This window comes from Pezoporus flaviventris, unplaced genomic scaffold (assembly GCF_033815535.1).
Source record: "Pezoporus flaviventris isolate CSIRO_AGI_PZ_B2104156 unplaced genomic scaffold, CSIRO_AGI_Pfla_v1 ptg000023l, whole genome shotgun sequence".
NCBI lineage: Eukaryota > Metazoa > Chordata > Aves > Psittaciformes > Psittacidae > Pezoporus > Pezoporus flaviventris.
This window is the reverse complement of record NW_026892571.1, coordinates 4,706,601-4,731,681: the sequence shown is the minus strand read 5'-3', so window position 1 is coordinate 4,731,681 and position 25,081 is coordinate 4,706,601. Positions and strand designations below refer to the sequence as shown.

The following is a 25,081-nucleotide window of genomic DNA, read 5'->3' as shown; positions in this document are numbered from 1 at the left end:
AAGGCTGGGTTCCTGTCTGATAGGAAAATAAAGTCATGCAAGTTGTATACCTGTTGCGAATGGGAGACCTGCACCTCTCCTAATGCCCAGCTTTATTGTAAGTTAGTGCTTTAAGGAACATGACAACTTATTCTTAAAGATAGTACAAAGCAGGATGCCTCAATCCCTTTTGATATTAATAGCCGTAACACAGCTGCTTGAGTGTTTCTTTTGTAGACAGCTATTAAAGCGAATGTTAAGGCCTCAATATTTAATTTATCATAGCAGATACTCCTATAGGTGCTGTTGATCTCATGTCTTGTTTTAGCTCTGCGTTTGTTTTGCTGGCGTGGTGTTTTGTGAAAAGCTTATACTTGAATGTAATTGAGTACATTTGTAATGAATGAATTGCGCACAGGGCGATGTTGTATCCTGGTTTGATTCACTGAGTACTTGAATTTTATTTGGTTAGGGTGGAGAAGCCTGGGGCATGCTTTTTTAGTATAACTCTTTAAAAAGAATCTGAGGGAAAATCGAAGGGAAATAGTTATTAACCTCAGTCTGACACATTTCTTGCAGTCCCATCTAGTAAGAAGTTGAAGTTGTTACCCACACCCATGAGACTCATCTTGGAGTTAACACTGCAAAATAACATCTTCCCATGGATTATTTGCTGTTCAGGGTGTGCCTTTTTCTAAACTGGGAGAGTGGGGAGGCAGAAGGGAACTTGGCATTCTTGAATGATGGAAACCGAAAAGAGGAAATAATTTAAAATACACTGGAGGGGGGTGAGGGGGAGAAGAGGCAGCGCAGCATAAATGTGTACTCCTGCTGATTAAGATCCCTGATGTTATGATGTTTAATACTGCTTTTTGAAGTATGAAACAGGCCTATCAAAAGCAGTAGGAAAGAGTAAGTTGAACTCGAGTGCGAGTATATGCAGGTTAGAAGCTTAAGGTTTTGAATCTTTCGTTTCAAAAAGTAAAATGTAAGTTGGCTGTCAAAGGCTACATAACTATTCCTCTGCAGCATTTGATGCACAGGCCCTGAATGTGCACCTACCGTGTTACAATGTGCTGAGCCAGGCTTCGTGTGCATTTGAACTCTTCAAGTTAAAGTGCACACTGCCTTGTCTAGACTAGACTTTTTTAGATGGGGTTAATATTAGTTTTAGATTGCTAGGCCTCATTCTTAGACTCTTTTCCATATTAAGTTTTCAAGGCAACTTCTAACATCTTAGGCAAGTTTCAGCTACATTTTTTAAAGTGTTTAACTTGTTCACTCAATTTCTGCTATTTCAGTTGGCAATGCTAGGTCTCTTTTCATGTTTCTCTTTTTTCTGCCTCCCCCAGTTATGATGTACCATGAGCAGGTGTGTTGCTGTCTGTAACACCTCTGTTCCCCCTACAGAAGAGCATAGGAAAGCTGTTTTTCTTTTGAAATGGCCTTTTTTCTGTTTGTCACAGGATATGTTAATGCAGAAAGCACTGTCACACTTCTAGAGTTTTGGAACTCTGGGAATTGGGGTGTTTGTACATGAACATAAGCAAGGCTTAGTCTAAATACTGTGTATTTTGGGTAATATAGGTGATTTCAGGAATCATTCAGAGTGACTTATGTAAATGTATGAGGATTTTCTTCCTAGTCTGTTGTATCTTCCTGGAAGCAAGCTGCTGCATCTCATGAGTCTTATCCTGATGAATAAATGATAATGGAGTAAGATTGTTACTGTATTCAAAGAAAGCATTTAATCTTTTCTTCACTGAACCCATATTCCTTTTGTAGCATTCGTTTTGTTGTAGCAAGCGCATACTTTGATCTTCAGGAGCAGAGTGGGACTGCATTATCGATCACTCTTCTGTGAATTCCTTGTCCTATCTAGAACAACGGTGTGGTAATGAAGAGAATTTATCTGATAAATTATTTACCCTTTGTCTTGCTTTAAATTTCCTGATTCCTCACTTAGTCTTTTTTTCCCCCAAATGCAAGAAGCTGACGTGCAGATCTTGAATGGCTGTTGGAAGGTTGTAACATTGAGCGATTTTTGAGTGGCAGTCACTTAGCTAAATAGCTTGGGTTTTTCCTAATGGAAGCGTGACTCAGCTATTGGAATAATCAAAAACATTTCACAAGTTAAAATGAGTTTGCTGCTCTGTGGATACTTATTTTTGAGAAATTCACTTTTGCTTTTGTTTTTCATTGAAGGACAGAAATGTAAGAGTAGAGGGATGTAGCTGTTCTTGTGGCAGAGCACTGCAATGCATATGTAAAACTCCATGGATTTTGGAAATACGTTGTCTAAATGGTACTTGAACAACCTTCCGAATCAGGCACTCAAGGCTGGATGTGAGGTTGCGTTTTGGATGTGGAAAAGGTAGTGATGTGATGGCACTGATCCCAACAAACTTGTATGGAGCATGCGAATACACTGCACCTCTCAAGGGACAACTTGGTTTTGAAATGAGAATAGGAAGAGTACAAAGTACTACTATTGGTCTGACGTAAATTGTTTCTTTGGTTTTGAGTAACTCAGCAATGATACTCAATGTTGTACCAAAACATGCAGCACAGTGAAGGTGTTACCATGCTAAGCCAGGCTGTCACTTGCAGAACACGTGGGTTTGTGTTACGTGCATGCCCCCACGCAATTTCCGATCTAGTACTCATGCTTAAGCGTGTACTATGCCACTTTTCCACCTCTTGCAAATAATTCAGACCACTTGTTCCAGTATCTGGTTGGTTCAACACTGTTCTGCCTGTCACTGCTTTGAATAAATCACTGAAGGTAAAAACACCAGGTAAGATCTGGGTGATATCCCAGCTAATGAAAGGGGATGGTGTTTGAGAAGTTGGCAACTCTTCCCTGCTGAGTGTAAAATAATACTGAAGGCCTTTGAACAGTGTCACTGCTTTGTGTTTGGTTTAATGCCTTGTTCTGGTTAATGCTGATTTTTTAGGATCTGAGCTTGATACTGAATTTGGAACACAGACTTGGGAGCATGTGGCTTTCATAAAGGGTTGTACTGGCCTTCAAGTCTAGGTTTGCTTTCCAGAATACCCCTCTTTTCAGCATTAAATCGGAGTCACTGAGCAGTGTGTCTCATTGCCAGCCATAGAGAAGGTTTCAAGTAACAGCAGTTAGCCCATACATTCATCAATACTAAGTGTTAATGGGAAGAAGTATCACATCTGTTGGTTCAGGCCTAAATCAAAGTAAACTAAACAGTAAACTACCAATGTTGAATAAATAGGGTGTGAGTTGCTTACAGCTAAAAACCCGAAGAGAATTCAGAGTGAAGGCTGAAGCAATTTGGTTGTACCTTTTTTTTGCCAGTCCAAATCTTGATTCATAGCCCTTTGGACGTAGAATCATGGAATAGGGATGGAAAGGACCTCAAGATCATCAAGTTCCAACCCTCTGCCATGGGCAGGGACACCTCACACTAAACCGTGTCACCCAAGGCTCTGTCCAACCTGGCCTTGAACACCGCTAGGGATGGAGCATTCACAACTTCCTTGGGCAACCCATTCCAGTGCCTCACCACCCTTATGGTAAAGAACTTCTTTATATCCAATCTAAACTTCCCCTGTTTAAGTTTTAACCCGTTACCCCTTGTCCTGTCACTACAGTCCCTAATGAAGAGTCCCTCCCCAGAATCCTTATAGGCCCCCTTCAGGTACTGGAAGGCTGCTCTGAGGTCTCCACACAGCTTCTCTTCTGGCTTAGCAACTTCATTTGCCAGCTCCTTCAGGACCTGTGGATGGATTTCGTCAGGTCCCATGGACTTGTGCACGTTCAGGTTCTTAAGATGGTCTCGAACCTGGTCCTTTCCTGCAGTGGGACCAAGGTCTTCATTTTCACAGTGCCTGCCTCTGCTTTCCAAGACTTGGGTGCTGTGGTCAGAGCCTTTTCCAGTGAAGACTGAGGCAAAGAAGTCATTAAGAACCTCAGCCTTCTCCAAATCATGTGTAGCCAGTTCTGATAGCTTCTGGAGAGGGCTGAGCTAACCCTGCTGAGGAGCTGGTTTGTTGTCACAAGGAAGTTGTGAAATGCATTTCAGGCTTTAGGATTTGTAAACTTGAATGGTTTCTTAGGTTCCTAAGATCTATTTAATTTTGTAATGAACTGCACAAGAAAGTTGTTGCAGGAGGAGTGAGCTAATATGGTTAATAAAATTAGTGATGCTCTTTGGAAAACAAGAGGGGAGTAAATTAGCTCCTTCATTTGTTTTACTGTATTTTTCTTTGGAATTCTAAAATGCCCGCCCTTACCACTCTTTTTTGGAGTAGGCTTAGAAACTGATTTTTCAAAAGCAAGGTTGTGTTTGCCTTGAGAACAGAATGCCCCAAACTGCAAATATAGCAATATAAATCTTGTCTAAGTAAAATGAGTGTGGAGAAAAGGGATAAGGAAGTGCTGTCATTCTTAATTATGGCATTGCAGTATTTCTGTCTCTGGGTATCATGTATTAGCTCTGTCAGAACACAGGAAATAGTCCAGATTAATTTCTTGAGCGATTTAGTGGGTTTTATAGGATGAGTCCTTTTTTTCAGGGGTATATATGAGGACTTCTTTAAGGCATAACTTAATTTCAGAGGCACTGAAATGAAAGGTTTCTGGGCATTTTATGGTGCTTTAACAAAACAGCATTACTGTAAACCCATGGAAAGTCCTAAGTTGAACTTTCTTTTGGTGCCTCTATCGTAAAAGTTACCACCTACAAAGTTGATTTATTGGAAGAACACTGCTGTATGCATTTCTGTAAGAAGCTCGCACAGAATCATAGAATGGTTTGGGTTGAAAGGGGCCTTAAAGCTCATTTAGTTCAGTCCCTGCCATGGGTAAGGACACTTTCCACTAGAGCAGGTTGCTGAAAGCCCCGTTCAACCTGATTCTTAGCATCTGGGCTTTAAAGGCATTGGAGCATTTCCTTTTTACTGATATTACTAAGAATTTATAGATTTGAGTGTAAATGCAAGCTTTTGCAGAGGTTTCTTAAATTTGAGATTGAAAGTTTAAAACCTAAATCTTGAAGGGTAATTCCTGAGGGTAGACCACCAGAGCAGTTCTTGGTGTATTGAACTAAAATCAGTCATAGAATAATAAAATTAAGGCATTCATCTTTTCAACTATAAAGCATTTAAAGACCAGAATGAGGTTTCTATGTTTGTCTGTAGACTTTCAGCATCGTTCACTCCCTGCCCTGCTGCTGTGGAGCCCCCTCTTTGACCTGCTCCCTCCTCCTCTGCAGTCAGGGCTTTAGGTGAACATGCAGCTCTCTTAATGGGAGTCTGTTGAAACTAGGTATTACAACTTAACTCTAATTTTAAGGAAAAAACTTTGGCCTTATCTTAACTTGTATGGTTCTGTGGTCTGCTGGTGGGGTTGATACTGGTTTATAAGTGCATTTATTATTATTATGCCCATTGGTCCTTTTCCCTTCCCCCGACTCTATTAAATCGTGCTGTATCTCCCTGGGATCCTGCCTAAAGGCAAGTGGGAAGTGAAGGCATATTTCAGGCCCTTATTATGCCAAAATGAAATCTTTAGTATGCTATTAGGTTTTTATTCATGACAGTTCCAAGCACACAGGGTCAAGAAGAAACAAGTCAGTGAAACACACAAATACTTGTTCATTCCTGTTTCAGTATGAAGTAGAATGCAGTATTTAATTTCCACTATTGTGCAATATTGTTGCTGTAGTGAAGTGTCCAGTGGTTTTTATAAACCCTATTATTCAGGGTTTTGTAATACTGTGGAAAGTGTTCTGTGTGGTTTAAGCTTGTCATAGAAATCTGGCCTTTGTGGCTAATGTATTTTTGAATGAAATTAGAAATTGTTCTTAAGTTACCCATAATTCTCTTAAGTTCCTAAAATTTGGCTTCCTTAACTAAAGTAGAACCTAAAAGAAAACAAGTCCAATAACCTAAACCAGGGATTTTTAGGTTATAGTCTGTGGACTCCTGGAAGCTTAGATTCATTATGTACATTACATGGGTTTGTCCACCTTATATGAGAGTCTTGGGAGAGAAGTTTGTTGTGTTTCTTGATCAATGATTTTTACCAACTGATGCTGATGAGCACAGCTGTGTAATCTACCAGGCCTGTATGTTTAAAAAAAAATAAGAAACTATTTGGGCTTTCATATCTGCAGCAATGCCCTGAACTTTGATGGTTCAGTGTTGCAGAAACAGTATTCAGGCATTGTGCCAAATGGGATTAAAAAAATGAAACAGATGAGAAAGGAAGTTTCTTCAAATATAGGCACTTGTTCTGAAGCAGAACTGAAAATGGTCTATATAAGATCCTGCATCCTCAATATTGTGATCAGTGGGTTTGAATAGTACATCCTATATTTCTTTCAAAATGCAAATAACTTCTTTAGTGTCTCATTGAAATGAATTAGGAAATTAGTTTCCCTAATGGCATTGGGAACTAAATGTCAACTGGGTGAGAACATGTCAAAAGAAACGATTGCAAAGTACTTACAGATGTATTGGATTAATTACTTGATGGCTAATGAAAAATCACATTTCCCTAAACTTTAAATAAGAAACTTCTAATAATAGGCATTTTGATAATGAATAATACAACATATTATAAACATGTTTATTTTTACCTCTGTATGTAAGGTGTATGCACCTACTCTTCACATGACAAGTGCATAGTACAGAACAGCTACATGGAATCACAACCTTCTGGCTGGATGAGAGGGAGAATTCCAGCGTGTTTTGGTGCTCCTAGGGTCCTGGGTGTGCTTTAATTTTTCAGCTTAATGCAGAAATGAAAATATTAGTCTTTCTTTTGTTTTATTCAGAACATGAAATAAAATACATTAAAGGGGCCTGCAGGAAGTCTGTGAAGGGACTTTTTTACAAGGTCATGTAGTAACAGGACCAAGGGGGAATGGTTTTAAACAGAGGGGAGATTGAGATGAGCTCCTAAGCAGAAGCTCTTCCCTGTGAGGGTGCTGAGGCGCTGGCACAGGGTACCCAGAGAAACTGTGGCTGCCCCATCCCTGGCAGTGTTCAAGGCCAAGTTAGACAGGGCTTGGAGCAGTGGATGGTGTCCCTGCCCATGGCAGAGGTTGGAACTGGATGAGCTTTTAGGTCCCTTCCAACACAAACCAGCCTGGGATTGTATGAAAGAAGGTTTATAGGAAATGTTCTTAACCTCTTCAGTTGCTTTGGGCTCCCTCCTTCCCTCACTGCTGGCACAAACCACTTCCACTTAGTCTTCACGTCCAGTTATTCCACTTTCAGTGTTATCTGTGTGGGATTTTTGTATTAAAGATTTGGCTTTTGTTTAATTTACAAATTAAATTGGAAGCCTGTGTGAATAATATTGACTGCTAAGTCTGTGCCAAATTTTAGAGCTGGGTTTGTGCGCTGCTTGGTAGTCGGGAATTGAGTCCTTCTCCCTAACTTTATGTGGTAGTTACGTAGCATACGTGCTATTTTGTCCTTAAAAGGAACTGTAAAATACTGTCATGGAGCTATAAAAGGTTTGGGGAGTCTTCATCATGTTTCTTCAGCTTCAGAAAAGGAACAAAAAGGATTTCCAAACTTTTCCTAACTTGTAGTGTCAGCAGTGTGGAGTCTGCTAGTTAAGCTTGGTTCTTTGTTGTTTGGGTGGTGTTACAAGTAATTAATGTAGTTAGGGTATAATTTGGCTTTAGGATACCCTCAACTGATAACACAAACCTTTTTCCCTAGTAACTCATTTATTTAATCAGGAGGCCAGGCATTTTGACTAAACAGAACTTGGTCTTGCAGTTTAAACTTAGGTGGTATTCATCTCTAAAAATACTTGCCTCTTTTGGTTGTCAGTGCCCCAGTGCACAGACTGTAACCTCAGAAGTTAATGTTGGCTTTGCTGTCAGAATAAATGACCACAAATTGGTTGAGAAAGTTGAGACAGTGTGGGGTGCCAAACCTTAATGACCGTAGCTCCTTCAGGTTGTATTCTAAAGACATGCCACCCTAATGAAAAGCTCCTGCGCCTCTCTTCCCCGAGGGTGACTGCAAAGGTAAAAACCTCACCAGCAATTATAGCCAGGCCAGTTTGCTGAGGAAGGCGGCTTGGCTTCCCTGGGCAGCAGAAAGTGGTTGTCGGTAGCAATGTGTGGATGCGTTGCTGGACTGATGGACCAAACTGCACCAACTCTGATTCCACTGGTAGTAAGTTAAAATGTTAGCAGGGTGCTGAAGCCAAGTGGCTGCCGGGAGCTGGTTATCTTTGACAGGACAGAGGGAGGGCTTGTTTTCTGAAAAGGATCTTCAGTTGTTATTTTACTCTGGGCCGCTAACCTTGTGATGAATGTAGAAATAACATAGATAAGTACCCACGTTAACATACTAATGAGTTGCCTGCCTTGAGTGATTTGTTGTGGCATCTAACTGCTTCTTCTCTTCCTTCCTTTTTGTCACCCTGCAGTGTTCTGTGCCAAGGTCTTTGTGGCTAGGCTGCTCCAACCTGGTAGAGAGCATGTGCGCACTGAGATGCCTGCAGAGCATGCCCAGTGTCAGATGTCTCCAGGTGCCTTTCTTCTTTCTTGTTGTAAATGTTATGCGTATGCTGTTGAACATTTGTTAAACTCTCAGGACTCTGTTTAATCAAACTGTTAAGTCTGCTAAATGTTTTTTGTGCATCCTTTTTCTGAACTCTTCTACTTAACTGCATTGTAGGAGTGAATCTTAAGAGGGCTTTCTGTACAGTAGGCTCTTGCGGGGGGTGGTGAGCTGTTGTATTTTATTGCCTGTTTACTGAGTTGTGATAATAAGTAGCATAGTTGTGCATGTTGCCTGCTACGTTTTGCTTTCTCATTTAATTTAAAAGATAACGTAATGAGCTTTTGCCATTTCTCTTAAACTGCAATGAACTGACTAGCCTGTGATATTTGTGTGATTTAATTTAGAAAGGATAAGCTTTTTCTTTTCTCCTCAGTGTGATCCTGGTTATAGGCTTAAGTGACAGTCTTTGCACATGTTTGAATGCAGAGTAGTCAGCATGGAATCTGGAGCTCTTTGGGTTATTCTGTTAACTTCCTAACTTTTAAGAAGTGAAGAACAAGGGATGGGGGGCTTACTCTGCATTGAAGGCCACTAAATGTCAAGTTCTCTGTTTCTCTTCTAATAAGCCTTTGAAGCTGAGCCTGTGTAATTTATAGATGGGGGAATTGCTGCTGTTTCTTCACTGGTTTGGGAGGGATTGAAAGTGATAAAAGGGAGATTGTGGTGCCAGTTAACAATTTTGAACTCCTAGGATATTTACCTTGGAAAGAAAATGCAGAACCTGTGTAGTAACTGTGTGGCACTTCCTAAAGTGTTCCTGAATGTACCATTTTTAGCAGAACATAATTATTATTTTAGTGTCTTTTATAATAGTGTTACTCAGTGGTTCAGGTTATGGGTACCAAACAAACACTGCTTTTGTGAATGGAAGCTCAAATAGAATTTTGTTTGCAGTCAGTCTGTTTTTGTTCAGGCACTGAATGTCTTGCCTTAAAGTAACCATTTATTTCACAACCTCTCCTCTTGCCTGCAAAGTTTGGCCACTGGAGTTCCAACAAATTTGAGTTTGAGAATCCAGATTTTCTTCAAAATTTCTGTTAAAATCCAGACTTGCTTTTCTGATTGAATGCTTTGTTTCTAATTTTGAAATACTGTTCAAAGTTGGGGGGAAACAGCACTAAGATGAATGTATAGATGGATAATACAGTGATTATAGTTTGTAGGATGGATGGTGATGTTGGAGTAGGTTGAATGGAGTGTGGTGGCATGGGCCAGTAATAGTTTCAGGGGTCCCTAACGAACCCTGGTGAGGAATGTGAGCAGTGAATGTGATCCAGCTTTGTTGCCATGGGGCTGCTCCTTGGTGTGGATCTGGACTTCTCAAATCCTACACTTTCTTGCTTAACTTTTTTTACTTCCTTTCTCCCTGACTTTTGAATCAGTGAGTTCTGCCCAACTGCATTCAGCAATTTGAGAACTGTTTCAGGGTAGGAGCAGTTTTGGTGTTAATAACTGTCCTTTAAATGGTACATGTGGATCTTGGCTTCATGGACTTACAAGCCTTGGGGAGGGCTGGCTGTTGGACCCACACACAGTGAACATCAGAAAGACTCACCAGGCTGCGGGGCTTCTTAGCAAGGTTCCCTGCTGCTGGCAAGGTGTGGGTTCCTGCAAATACCTGCTTTGGGAATTGCAAGGATTCCTTATTGATGAATCTTGGAACTTTGACTGCCCCAGATTTCTTGCAAATCAGCTCTTTGGACATTTCTGATCATGACAAATGGGCTGTTTGAGGGTTTGGTTTTTTTTTTCTTCCAAGTGAACTTCTTATTAAAACAATGTTACAGGCAGAAAAATCTGCATACTCAATTGAAGCATTAGTAAACCCATTCATTATGAACACTTTGTTTTTCCTTTTTATTGCAATATCTATTAGTAGGTACATAGTAGTTAACTGTAAATTAAACAGGAGAAAGCTCAGAGCAGGCTGGGTAGTAGGTTGGTTAATGCAAAATACATTACTATGAAGTATTACAAACTTCTGTTGATAATATTGATTACAAGCTAAAATACAAACCATGAATGTGCTGTGTTGTGGTTTAAGCCCAGCCAGTAACTCAGAACCACACAGCGGCTCACCCACTCCCCCCCTTCTTCCCCCTGATCCCTACGGATGGGGAGGAAAACAGAAAGAATGTAACTCCCATAGGCTGAGATAAGAACAGTCCAGTAACTAAGGTATAACACAAACCACTGCTGCTACCACCAATAATAATAATGATAAAAGGAATAAAAGGGAAGAAAAAACAACTGCTCATGAGGATTTGCCACAGGGATGATCAGGGACTGGAGCACCTCCTGTATGAAGACAGGCTGAGAGAGAAAGTTGGGGCTGCTCAGCCTGGAGAAGAGAAGGCTGCGTGGAGACCTCATAGCAGCCTTCCAGTATCTGAAGGGGGCCTATAGGGATGCTGGGGAGGGACTCTTCATTAGGGACTGTAGTGATAGGACAAGGGGTAACGGGTTAAAACTTAAACAGGAGAAGCTTAGTCTGGATCTAAGGAAGAAGTTCTTTACTGTGAGGGTGGTGAGGCACTGGAATGGGTTGCCCAGGGAAGTTGTGAATGCTCCATCCCTGGCGGTGTTCAAGGCCAGGCTGGACAGAGCCTTGGGTGACATGGTTTAGTGTGAGGTGTCCCTGCCCATGGCAGGGGGTTTGGAACTGGATGATCTTGAGGTCCTTTCCAACACTAACTGTTCTATGATTCCCTACCTGTCAACCTGTGCCAGGCCTGACCCGAGCAGTGGTCTAGCCCTTCCGGGTAACTGGCCTCCAGTTTCTATACTGGGCATGAAGTGCTGTGGTATGGAATACCTCTTTGGTTAGTTTGGGTCAGGTGTCCTGCCTCTGCTTCCTCCTGGCTTCCCCTCCTCCCTGGCAAAGCATGAGACTGGGAAGGTCCTTGGTCAGAGTAAACATTACTGAGCAGCACCTAAAAACATCGGTGTTATCAGTGCTGTTCCCAGGCTGAAAGTCAAAAACACAGCACTGCACCAGGTACTAAGAAGGAGAAAAGTAACTGCTACTGCTGAACCCAGGACATGCTGCTTCATACACAAGATTTTTGGAAACCTGTTATCACACAGCTGTGGGTTCATATATCATTAAACTAAAGCTAATACATGTTATGGGGCTTGGAACAAGCTTGTCTAGTGGAAGATGTCCCTGCTCATGGCAGGGGTTTGGAACTGGATGAGCTTTAAGGTCCCTTCCAACCCAAACCCATCTGGGATTCTATGATTGACATGTCAGTTTAAAAAACTTTTCAAACCTGTATTGTTTTCAGGAATTGTTGCAGATCCATCGGCCTCCATAAGAAACACATTTGAAGTACCAGTTAATTTGTGTAGGTTCTGTTCCTCCCTCCTCCTCCCTGTGCCTGGAGGAAATTAACAACCCCAGAACATTTTTAACTATATAATTGTAACAGCTAATAGGGTTAATGTGTTCTAGTAACAAAGTACACTGCTGTGAGGACAGTCCCATTGCTCAAGTGAGGGGCCTGCTTTGATGCTGCAGGGCACTCAGTGTGTGGCAAGAACCCGTTTTGTGTATCCAGCCTGTAGTGCTTGAGGAGTCACTGAGGAGGGGTTTCACCAGGGTGTTGCAGATCTGTGCTTTTTTGCTGACTGCACCCTCCTGATGGGTTCCTTAGAGAATAAATAGGGTAACTGTCCGGAGCAGCTAGATACCTGTGGGACGTGCTGCTTGGTGAGGTGTAGAGAGCTCTTGGTTTAAATTTTGCTCCAAAATAAAGGCTTTTCTGTTTAATCTGATTTTTGTAGAACTGCAACCAGGAGTAAGAGGTTTTGATTTTGAGAAGCACCTGTAGGAGAATTAAAACTAAAACCAGTCCTCTGTTTTCAGGCATGTGACTCAATGATGCCCAAAGGGGAACTTGGAAGTGAGAGTGGCACCAGCTGCTTTTCCCCATGTTTGATTTTTTTGGTACCATGACCTTCACTGTTTCCTGAGCTGTAAGCCCACATGTAACAAGAGGTAGGGCAGATATACCAGGAGGTCTTCCTTCTGTAGCACACCTCACTTAGCATAATGATGATTAATAGGAAGTTTAAGAAGCCCTTTGGTGATTCACAGAAGGTATCTGGGAGTTATCTGTTACCTGTGTGTGTTGTATGTGTAAACAGAGAAGGGACCAGGAATAAGGGCAGGGGTGGGGGTGGAAACCAGTCTTAAATCTGCAGCCTTGTAGAATTTCTTCAGGAAGCTCTTACTGCATTTTTGTGCTTTTTCTATCATTTAGGCTTCAAGAGTAATCTACCGTCAGCGTAAAAGAAGAAAGCAGATTAGCTTTACTCTTGCCTTTCCATAATGTTGTTAGCAATCATAAAACTTAATGAGGCTCTTCCAAAATCAAGCTGTAACATTTAAGCAAATATCCTCCGCTGCCAATGGATGGGAGGGAGTCTTCCAGTTCCCCACAGTTAGTCTGGTTTTTGTATTCTGGGCTTTTTGTCATGCACTAAAATATCTTCCTAATGCATGTAGTTGAGCAGTCTGCATTCTGTGAGCTGCTAGTGAATGGAGAAGAGAAAACTTATTAAAAATACAGTGATGCTTGAAGCTTGCTCTCTCTATCCTGAATTGCAGTGTAATATTGTTTGGAAATCAAGCCCTTGCCAGTTATTATCACTTGTTATTGTTGTATTGGAGATGCCAGTTCATAGTACTTGAAACTACTGTAGATTCAGGCCTTATTTTTAACTACTTAATTATCTTCAATAATGTCTTTGCACCAAGGAGCTTACCATTATGAACATACTTGGATGCAAATAGCTACTGTTTTCATCCTCTTTGATATGGATTGACTGCAAGATTAAAAGGAGGCTGGTCTATTACTTAGGTGTTTAGAGAAGTTGCTACTTGTGTAATGCAAGCATGTGGATACATCACTTTCCACTGCTTCATCCTTGTGAAGCACAGCAGTGGTTTTGGACATAGTTTGTCACACTGCTTTGGGAAATAGCTTCAACAGCACTGTCACACAAAGAGAAACATCCAGAGCTCTTAGCTCTGTAAGTAAACATCTCCAGTGTGAAGACTAATCATTAAGCAACAGAAGATAAGTACTCAAACGATACTTTGAATTATTGCATAATGTAGGATGTGATGAAATAATGCTTGGGGAATGTATTATTAGATAGCTGTAATCAAATCAACCTAGTAACCAAATACTGCTGAAGCAGCTTTCTTCCTTATAGTCAGTTCCAGTTTCTCTTGACTGTGTTTCTCTGGGGATCATAGTCTCTATCTTCTAAAACTCTTAGTTTTTTCTTGCTTAATTTGACTCACCCCAACATAGTTTTTTTCCTGCACCTTACCATTTATTGTTCTCAACTTTGTCAGCTTTCTTGTATGTAGTGTCATGCTCTTCCTTTCATGTTCACATGTGGGGTATTTAGCTTGGAAGCTTTAGCAGAGCATTGATTCCCTGCAGGAACAACAAACTTCTCGCTTCCAGTGTAAGAAGTTGACTTGATCATCCACAGGCCAGATCTTAGCATTCACAGAGTTTTTTTCAAGCTTGAAGCTGCTCTGACTCCTCTCAGCACCCCAGTGGTCCTTAGGTTTGTGATGGTGTGCTTCACTTTACCTGTCCCTTATACTGGACCTCTGCACAATGTCCAGGCTCTATAGGTTTGCTTTGTTCTGCATTTTCATTCTTACACCACATGGGCTGGTGACGGACAAATAGTGGGAATGTGACATTGACTTGGTTCTTGCCAGTGTTATTCCTGCTTATAGATGGATTGCATTGATTTATTCTTCATAACTAGAAGTTGTCTGCACAAAAACATGGTCTTAAAGGCCTTTTGACTTGGCCAATTCATAATTTATTATGGTTCAGAAGAACCTATTCGCCAGTGGCAAGTGCTGTTGTGGAGCATTAGGGTTTTGATGTTTATTCCTTACAATAGCATTCCCTGCAAAGGAAATTACTTGTTAACAGCAAGGAATTTCAGTGCTCTCATAGCTGAGATGAGACACAAAGAAGTTTGTCTTTGCATTTATCGGTAAGATACAATTTAGCGTTAACGTGCTTAAGTTTCTATTTGTTATTTTTCCCCTAATTTTGAGCTTCTGTTGTTGGATGTTTTGGTTCAGATAGCAGAGGGAAGTACAATGGGAACTGTACTTGGAAAAATTGTATTTGAAAATGAAGAGCTCTGATTTATTGACGCGAAAACTTTATGAACCTTTTTATCACAGTAGAAGTTCAGACACAGACATGATGCACTGTTCTTAAACCAGCGTGAGTGCAGGAGATGCATTCTGCTGACCCCTTTCCCTATAGCGCATGAAATCGCGGATGAGAAAATGATGTCTCTGTGTAGTCAGCCCCCTTTTGAAAGCGTTCTTCTGTGCAGCTGTTAAAATGGGTTGTCATAGCCAGACAACTGCTTTACTGCTTCTGTTAGGTTTGAGGCAATTTACAAATACTTCGACATATTTTCTGGTGTTTTGCCTCAAAATAGTGGGACTGTTACAATTTCTTTTTGGAAACAGTCCAACAGGTCCATTAAAAAGGAATGCATGTTTGAGTCCATTTTCTTTAAAGGAACAGAATGTTCCCTCCGGTATCTGAAATACTGGTGCTTGTCCCTCTATTTTAAACAGACTTCCTTGAGACAGAAAGCTTGTCCATGCAGTAAGCCTGTTGCTGTTCTACACAGGAGATGGCCTGAATTACCCAGTCTGTAGATGTGATGTAGAGATGTGCAGTTTTCCCTCTGTTAAGCAGCAGCACTTCTTCCAAGTGTTGTTGTTTCTTCTGGCTGAAGCTGGAATCTCCTCTCAAAATTGGTAACAGTTTGGGTTTTTTTTCCAACAGTTTCTCCTAATTTTTATTTTTTTTTGTTAGTATATGTGAGTTGCAGCCTCTGAGGACTGATGTGGCAGCTCAATGTGGTGTTCGTTTCATATATTGCAAGTATTTTGGCAAAAATGCAACGTCACCCTTTGCCTCTTTCATGTTACTTTTCTCCTCCAGTGCTCGGTCATGCTGGTCTTCTCCAGTATCCCAGTGTTATTCTGGTAATGGAGTGCCCATAACTGGGGCTGGTATCTGGATGTGCCTCGCAAGTGACAGCAGCTTCTTGTGACACTTCCTGCTGGTGTGGCCATGATGTGTTGCTAGGTCAATAGGATAAATCAATGCAAAACACAGGGACTGTTTTCTTCCTAAGCATGATTTATCGTCTGAAGGAAAGTGTCATGATAAGCACTTTTTTCAGTCATTCTTTGTGTATCTGCTGTCACTTTTATGACGTTAATTATTAACTAAGCCTGTTCTTTCTTAGTGGCAAGAGGAGAGACCTTCCCTTTATTGGGTGAATTCATATTGTTTATTTTGAAGTCTTAAGAGGGCAATTACATACTAGATTACTTTAAATCTCGGGCAGTGAGCTAGTATTGAGCTGTGAACCAGAGCTCTTCCTCTTCAGTTTCCTTAGCTGAGGAGCAGAAACATGTTCCCTGGTGTCAGAAGAGTAGCAAATGGAGTAAATACCTGTAAGTTTTGGTTCCTGGTTTTCCCCAGCCATGATGTGGATCAGTCACTTGGAGCTGGCTGGCTTTTGCTGAAGGGCCCCACCTGTGGTCCTGCTCTGGGGTAAGGCTGCAGCAAATGGCGGTGTGGGCAGGGAGGCCAAAGGCAGCCTTTGAAACCACAGCACAGATTGGGGTCCCCTGCAGCAGCCTCCCCAGGGTGTGGGCTGAGCACTGCCAACCACTGACCTCTCTGCTTGCGGGTCAAGGGTTTTGCTGCCATTAACAACTTCATACGTATGGATGCTTTTCTTGGATGTTGTTTCTTTAGCAGTGTTCAGAGAGCAGTGAGGATCATTAACTCCACCCCCAAGCTTCAAGAGAGGGACAAGTGACTCCTTTCAGGAGCTGGGTTCTGTTTCTAACCAGCTTTTCAAGGTATTTCACCTGTGGCTGTTGGTGGGCAGTTCTCTCATCTTTGTCTTTTCTTCCCAAGTTGCCGGTGCTCAAAAGTTAGTTATTTACTTAATAATATAGAGCTTAGAAGGGATTGGTGATACGACTCCCTCTCAAGAGATACTTTTCTAAGCTGCTGTCTGCTGCAGAAGGCATGTCCAAATGTGGAAAAAGTAATGTGAGCATAGGGATCCTTGTTCCTTTGGGTGACTTGCTAGCCTGCCTCTTGCTCATGTTTCTCTCTTGTACCATTTAAACAATCCCAGTCTACTGTCTCTGACTGGCAAGAATATGTCCCTAAGGAGGCATGTGTGTTTCTTCACAGTGGATTCATGTATTAGCTCATGATACCAGACCTTGCCTTGGTAAATCCAGAGCCTGTTGCTTATAGCTGCAACAGATGAGTGTAATTGCAAACATAGATTTATGTTCCTCAGAAAAGCTAACAGAATCACACTAAGCTTAATATAGTTCACAAGTAGTGGGCAGGAGCTGTTATTCCTGATATCCCTTCTGGTGCATCTACAGAAGATGGCATCTTTTGAGTGGAGAGAAGCTGTTAGCCACTCCTTTGTGCTTATGCTTTCTCAGCCTCGTTTGGAAAAGGCGATCGGTATTGCTATCTGATCCTTCATGGTGCAAAGAAGTTTGCTAGGTGAGGTGCCTAGCTTTCTACCTGCCTTCTAGGAATGCCAGGCTTATGCTGGGAGGGAGTGAAATCTTTCTTAGGAAAAGGAAATGCAAGGCAATCTCTTCCAGGCATAGTTGATAGAGTCCTCTTCCTCGCAGGTGTTTGTTATGTTTCCCATAGAAGAATTTTCAAGGAAACAGGAAAAATATAATCCAATATTTCTCACTGTGGTTGAAATTACATTTATGCAGTGTCTTCATACAGCACTGTCAGACTTATCAGGAATGTCACTGGCAGGAGGACCTGATCCCTTGCTTATGGGGATTTAGGCAGCAGCCTCAATACCAGTGTTAGTCATGGTTTTACTGATACTAACACTTCCACTCTTGAGTCAGCATCACAGGGACATTGATTCTTTCCATGTGAAAAGTTCCTGGGGTGCTCAGCAGGCAGGTCATTCCCAGGTTGCACTATTTGTATCCTGTGAGTTGTTCTGGAGGTCTTCAGTGTTGTGGCAAAGGAGTCTTTGCATATGTGCAGTTTGGGTTGTGTGTCATTTGAAATGGTAGTGGAATCCAGATAAATTGAAGGAGGTGTTGGAATTCAGGATAAGACAGCAAACCGATACCCATCTATCAAGTATGGAAGAAATGGCACAGCAAAGAAAGAAGGAACCATAACCAAAACCTTTTACCACTTTGCATAGTATTTCAGTGGCAAAATAGTCAGGTTTGCAAGGGGAAGGCATTACTTTGTGGCACAGTGTGGTCTCCGGGTGCTTTGGGCAAGTGGATTGTCCAGATGCTTCAGAAGTTTGAGTTGACTTTGTTGCCCTAGAAAAATAATGTAGGTCATCTTCATCCCAGCCTTCTTCTTTACTTTGTGAGTACTGAATTCTGTTCAGGGTCGTTGTGCTGGTGTCTGTAGAAGCTCTCAGCTATTCAAGCTGAACCCTGCCTTTTAATTCTTACTTCTTACATTCCTCAAGTTCACGCACAATTCTTGATGCCCGTATTAAAAGCCAGGCTTTAGGGAGGATCCAGACTATTCTTCTAACCAGTTTCTTTTTGCATCTGTTCTACTCTTTCACATTACTTTGGATAAATAAACTGTTAAATACTTACTATAAAATGTGTGAATGCAAACATCTTTTGGCATGCCTGTGGACACTTCAGTTAGTTTTCTTTGCATGTTGTAACTGGTAAATGTTGAGTGTCATGTACTAAATGCATTAGGTAGGGCCATTAGAATTTAAATTTGATAGAAAATACAGAATGGTTGAAATGGAAGGACAAAAGTTACTGATGAAAGCAGACTTCAAAGTTCTCTGAGTTATTCAGTAGCTAATTGAAAAATCACTTGAAAAATCAGTTGAGGATCAAGTGAGGTTGTCTTTAAAGTTGTCTATATGATTGCAGAATTTGAATGCTCACTTGAACTCTTAACGTCATAGGACATTTGTCTGCTTTGAACTTAGAAATCATTCTTAAACTTGGAAATTATACTTGAACTAGGAAATTATTCAAGGCATAAACTACCAGAAAATATTTACTGTTATGTTAGAGGAATCCCCTGCAGAGCAAACGTGATCTTAAAATTCTCAGGCTTAATAAAAGGATGTGTTCTGGGGAAAATAGTGAGAATTAGGCCAAATGCCTTTGAAAAGATTCAGTACCTGAATAGTAAAAATGCAGGATGCTTGCTGCTGAGTGACTGTCATCACTCTACTGCAGAGACTTCTATGCTGTCCTGCAGTATCTGTTAAATTCTTTTTGACCCCTGCTAACTTCAAAGTTATCCTTCAGTGCAGTTTGTCAGAAGCAAAAGCCCTTTCAGATTCTGGATCAGGCCACAGAAACCATTGCTGGAACTTTGTATAATGCTATCCTTTTGTTCAGAAGTAAATGAAACAGCAGTTTTCCTATTGAAGTGACATCAAACCCAGCTGTCTTCAGGAAGTGAGGAGATGTTTGCTGGCATGCTGCGATGGTCACAGCTTTGGTTTCAAGGCTTCATTGCACAAGATGATGGTTTCAGCTGTCCCTTGCCTTTTTGATCCACTGCCTCGTGCAACAACCACCCCCTTTCACTTATGCTACGACAAGAGGCTGTACTGTAATGTGCAGCAAGTCATTGGTGTGACAGAGATTAAAAATAATCTTCCAAAATGAGGAACCTGAGACATTGGGCAACTGTTCCTCCTGTTCTCAAATCCTGTTCTGCAGAGTCTTTATAATGATGTGCTTTTGTATTAATCAACTGTACCTTGAAGTTGTAGGGGGAGAAGTGGTGCTGGCCTTACAGGTCAGGAGCATTTAGACACCCATTATATAAATCATGTGAAATCTAAATTATGCAATTGCACATTCCTTTTAATACCTAGATAAAATCTGCACTTGAATGCAGAGTGTCTGGCTAACCCCAGGCAAGTATTCGATATATGATATACGGTGTATACCATATGAGTGGGTATTTGAAAGATTTGAGGGGTGTTTTTTTACATCTTGTATTACTGAAGCCTTTTTTCTTTAGCTGAAGTTACTCTGCAGCCTTTTTTGAGATACATTTTTCCTCCAGGCTTTTGGTTACTCAGATATCATCGATTACAGAAGCACACTGAGATTGTGTGTAAGCAAAAGATTGTGTTTCGAACAATTAGCGAGTGATTAGGATTTCCTGAATAGTTCTGCTGGATTGATATGGTTTCATGAGTTGCCAAATCTGAAATACTTTGCCATGTATCTTTGGAGGGGAAAAAAGTGGATTTAACAGCATGTCTGTCTTTCTTGGAGTAGCTGACTGCTTTTAGGCTTTAGTTTAGTTAACTGTTGCATTGTGGTGACTACTTTTTCACTGTTTTTGTGTGCAAATACCTTCTATTTTGCAAAAGCCAAATCATTGAGGGTTGCTGCAGTTTTAGTATTTCAGACTCCACAGTGGTTTGGAATAACCTTTTTATAACTTTTACAGAGGAAGTTTGTATAGAAATGTCTTCAAAATCTGGTTGAAGTTCTTCTGATCCTGGGGAAGTGAAAAAAGCAAAGAATAGGGATAAATTCTGATGTAGCTCTGGTGGCTAGGAAAGGCAGGAAGGGGTGTAGAAGTGCCAGCATCTGATCATAGAGAAAGTGAAGAAAATACATAAGCGTGCTTGGAGGAAAGTATTGACTGTTTAATTGAAGCTTAGAGCACCTTTTGGTTCTCAGTCCTAGTGTATTAGTATTTAATGCCAGTGAATTTGTGGCTGTGGGCTTGTTTTCAAACAAGTTGTGTGCTTTGATACGTCATATTTGTTTGTTGCTCAGATGCTTTTCTCAAGCTGGAAGTACACATCTGCTGTTTCTCTTCCTTGTGTTCCAGTTCATTGTTTTACTAGATCTCAGGGGAAGAAAAAGATGATGAGCACCAGTGCCATGTGTTAAGCAACAGTGGATGGGATTAAAAACTTGATCGGGTTAATGATCTGGCCCTTGAACTGGTGCAGTGTCTATATTTGTGATGCCCATTAATGTTCCATCCTTCATAACCTTTTTAGCCACCCTTGTGTTGAGGGAGCTGCCTGTCTTCTGGCCAGCACATTGAGGTGATGAAACTTGGGCAGAGCTGGCTTCATGTGGAACCAGCAGCAGAGATCTGAACCTAAATTCCCTCTGGGAATCTAGGAATAACCCTTAAAGTGTTTTAACTTTGCACCAGGCAGCTAAGTTGCAAATGTAGTTAATCTTAATTAATTAATTTCTTGATGAATCTGAAGTCATCTCATTACTAACTTGGCCTGAAGTTTGTGTCTGAAATACTGTTCATAGGCTTATTAATTGTGTAGGGCAGAGGGGGGTGGTTTTTGCCTTACCCATGAACATAATGAATAGAAAACTGTACAATTTACAGTCCAATTCACAGCTTTTGTACACAGTGCTGTGCAGCATGAGGTGCAGTTCGAATTTTTGGAGAGGGGCTTTGGCCAAGGGCCTGTAGGGACAGGCCAAGGGGAATGGCTTTAACCTGCCAGAGGGGAGACTGAGATGAGCTCTTAGGCAGAAGCTCTTCCCTGTGAGGGTGCTGAGGCGCTGGCACAGGGTGCCCAGAGAAGCTGTGGCTGCCCCATCCCTGGCAGTGTTCAAGGCCAGGTTGGACACAGGGGCTTGGAGCAAGCTGCTCTAGTGGAAGGTGTCCCTGCCTGTGGCCAGGGGTTGGGACTGGGTGAGCTTTAAGGTCCCTTCCCACCTAAACCAGTCTGGGATTCTGTGATTAGCAATATTGTTAGTGCAGCAAACAATAACAGTAATTGTAGCTGAGAACTTGAGGCAATGTGTCTTAATTAAAAAAAACAAACCCAAAAGAAAACCTTGCTCCCTGTGTCTGTACCTTTCTGCAGCCAGTTTGTCACAGCCATGCTGCTGTGTAAGCGTTTCGCTGTTAAAATCATTACTTGCAAGTGGAAAGGATTAAACTTTTGGTGTATTTGTACTCTAGAGATGTGAAAGTTAATTCCGGAATGCTTTAGGGAAGTGATTGCAACCATTTGCAGCCACAATTAATGATAAGCCTGATGGCTGTTTTAATATACTTCTAAAGTTTTGAGACTATTTAAGTATTGAGATTTTTCTGCTGCAGGCAAGAATGTGGATTGCTGATGTACTGCCTGCATCCAGCATCTGCCAAGGATGGCTGAGTGACCATATAGTAAAAGGCATGAGCTGGGACAGCTTTAAAACAAGCAACACTTGTAAGCTGGAGGTATAATTAAACCTCCTGTTAGGCTGGAAAAGGGCTGCAGAGTCCAGTTTTCATGTGAAGTAAAACGTGATCAGTAAACCTCAGCATTGCAGTGAGACTTGCTGGCTGCCCTTTGCTGCTGGCTGCTCTTTCACAACCCGAGATGATGATACCATTATATTTATTTATTATTAATGAATTATTATAATTAGTATTATTAATAATAATTATTATTCAATGCTTTCAACAACCAGCTTGAACTGAGCTGGTAGGAACTGTGGAACACATTACAGCAAAGCTTAATGTAGCTCTCAAACATTGTCTAGCTCAATGTAAAACTGCATTGGCCATATTCTTAGTAAGCTGATTCTTCCTAAAACTGGTGTATTCTGTTCAGAAGCAGGTGTGGAGAAAGTGATTAGTGTGTGTGTATATATATATATATATATATATATATATATATATATATATATATATATTTGGGACTCAACATATTTATGTTCAGGCAGAGAGTTTGCATGATGTGCAAGTTTTGCAGCCATCATGGATCCGTACTCAGAATGGTGCAGGGATGAGTCATCCAGTTGCCACAATTACACAATTCAGTGCTCATTGTCCTTGTAAATACAACATATTAATCCAGGATGGATACAGGCAGGTTTTGATTACGGTCTCTTTACTCCAGACACTTAGAAAATTTAATGAGAGTTAGGGTGTCTTTGAAACAGTTACGCAAGGAGCGTGGCAGACGTGATCCTGCAGTGCCTGTTGAAGTAAGCCTGCCTTAAGGAGTAATAAGGTATTGCGTATTTACCCCAAAGCCCCGAAAGCCAACTTCAAAAAACCATCACAGATCTCCAAAACTGGCTGATGGATCAAAGGCATCCCCCCATCTAATTTTAGAGCCTTTATGTGCTGCTGAAAACACTGGATATCTCTTGGAATTGCAGGAACTTACATTTTTTTTCCCCCTAGCGCTATCAGTTTGAGTGGCAGTACAGACGAGCTGGTGACTTGGATGAAAGTAGCACATTTCTTATTACAGCCTAAGCTGGCTGCTAGTTTAATCAGTGAATGATTTATTCTTTTTAATCCTAATCTTCATAGGAATCTGTATTCCACTATTTCTGAAGTACTAAAAGCCAGCACAGTGATTTTTGCTGTTACTTTCTTACTTCATTAACAATTGTGCTTTGCAGGTTGTCTGTGAATTAACAAATTCACTGCTTTGCCAGGTGGTTTCAGACTGCACTTCGTGTGGACAACTGCCTGTTAAAAGGACATGCCATCACCAGAAGCTCTGTGGTGGAGTTGGAGCCCTTGCTTAGTGTTAGGTGAAATAGCATTAAAATAGTAGCTGATAAACTGCTGATCATTTTCATTTTCAAAGTGAGTTATGCAGTTTAGTCCTCTCTGGACACAGGCCACACTGATCTGACTTCAGTGATTATGTTCATGTTAAGTCAGGCCTACTGAATATTAAGTTATTTATTTAGGGAAGTAACTGCAAATTAACTTTGTAATGAGTTTAAGGTAAAGACAGGTACTTTAGAAAGCAAGTTAAAATACTGGTGCTAATTGCCAGTCATCAGAGCATTAGTGATTAAACAGAATAACCTGTTTAGTATCTGCTTGTATTCTTTTGAGGCAGCTCTTGGGTCCCCAAGACAAGAACAGCTTGGGGCTGTTGGGGAGAGTCCAGAGTAGGCCATGGAGATGCTGCTGCAGTCGAGGGAGGGGATTCTACCCCTCTGCTGCACTCAGGGGAGATCCCCCCCTGAAGCCCTGATCCATCTCTGGCGCAACAGCACAAGAGGGACCAGGAGCTGTTGGATTGAGTCCTGAGCAGGCCACAGAGATGCTGCGAGGGCTGGAGCAGCTCTGCGCTGGAGACTGAGCTCTGTGGCTGCCCCATCCCTGGCAGTGTTCAAGGCCGGGTTGGACACAGGGGCTTGGAGCAAGCTGCTCTAGTGGAAGGGGTCCCTGCCCATGGTAGGGGTTGACACTGGATGAGATATAAGGTCCCTTCCAACACAAACTACTTTAGGATTCTCCAATTTAGGTGAAGATAGACTTGAGGTTTTCTTTCTCTGAGCAGAGACAGGAACAGGCAGCTGTTGGTTTTGGGGGAATTACTGCTCTGGACAAAATGTTCTAATAAAAACAAAAAAAAAAACAACAACCCAGGGGGGTATCAATCCAGGGATGTAAAAGCATTGGCTATGTTTTAAAAACATTGCATCTACAGCTTGCGGTCAAACTATGGTGTTGGGTTTTTTTTAGCAACCTGAAACACAAATTGGAGAGCTGTCTGCTGGTACTGAATTTACCCAATCTTCCTGCAAGCTTGGTGGTGGTTAGTCAGGGGCCAAATAAAACTGATTTGCAGTGTGAGGCCTTATTTGCAGTGTGAGGCTTTTTTTCTAATTTTGCCTTCAGCTGTTGGGTCTTGGAGACTCTTTTTAGTATTTCAAGTATATTTTTGTTAGAATTTCCAGCAATAACTGCACTAAAATAAAACCTGGCAACTGGGCAGACTAGCTAGGTAAGAAATGAAGTGTATTGAGCTGAATTTGTGCAGGTCCTTAAGCTAAGCTATTTATGTAAGCACTAAGGTGAAACAAGCAGCTACTAATACACATGTCAAATATAGGCATGTCCATGGTCAGTCAGATAGCTTTCAAGTTATAATCATAGAATATCTCAAATTGGAAGGTATCTTTAAGAATCATTGAGTCCAACACCCTGCTCCTTACAGGACTACCTGCAACTAAATCAAGTTTAACTTGATGAACCTTAGAGCTTTGTTTTCAAAGTGCTTTATAGTGATTGTGAACAGGGGGGTTATCTGCCATGTTTTCAAACTCTTTATTTGGACAATCATTTGGTCATGGGCTGTGTTTTCTATTTTTCTCAAGAGATTCCCCCCCCCCCCATGTTACTTGATTCTCACTAAATTAAGCAAAAATGCGTATTTATCTATTTACATAATTAATGGATAAATATTGGAAGGAATCACTTTCTGTAGTGAGGTTAAACCCGTAGCTGAGCACCTACTTCTGACGTGGCACTTGGAAGCACTGTAGTGTTTTTACATTTCTTTGCAGACTGGTACATACAGATTGTTGAGGGGTGCAGTAAATGAGGGATCTAGAACGCTTTAGTGGTCCTCTAGCCTTGTTTAGTGTTTGTGCTATGTTACGCTCTTATTAAGA

At 41.3% G+C, this 25,081-nt stretch overlaps 1 protein-coding gene across 4 annotated transcripts in view; it reads left to right on the top strand.

Moving 5' to 3' along the window:
* FBXW11 (F-box and WD repeat domain containing 11) overlaps positions 1-25,081 on the top strand; it is a 77,889-nt gene that overhangs the window by 9,394 nt on the left and 43,414 nt on the right. For 2 of the 4 annotated variants that reach the window (XM_061456454.1, XM_061456453.1), the window contains one exon: positions 8,417-8,518. The exons of the other annotated variants lie outside the window; for them this stretch is intronic. In XM_061456454.1, coding sequence (XP_061312438.1) covers positions 8,468-8,518 — 51 coding nt within the window. In that variant the 5' untranslated portion in view covers positions 8,417-8,467. The remainder of the gene's footprint in view (positions 1-8,416; positions 8,519-25,081) is intronic. 4 annotated transcript variants of the gene reach the window in all.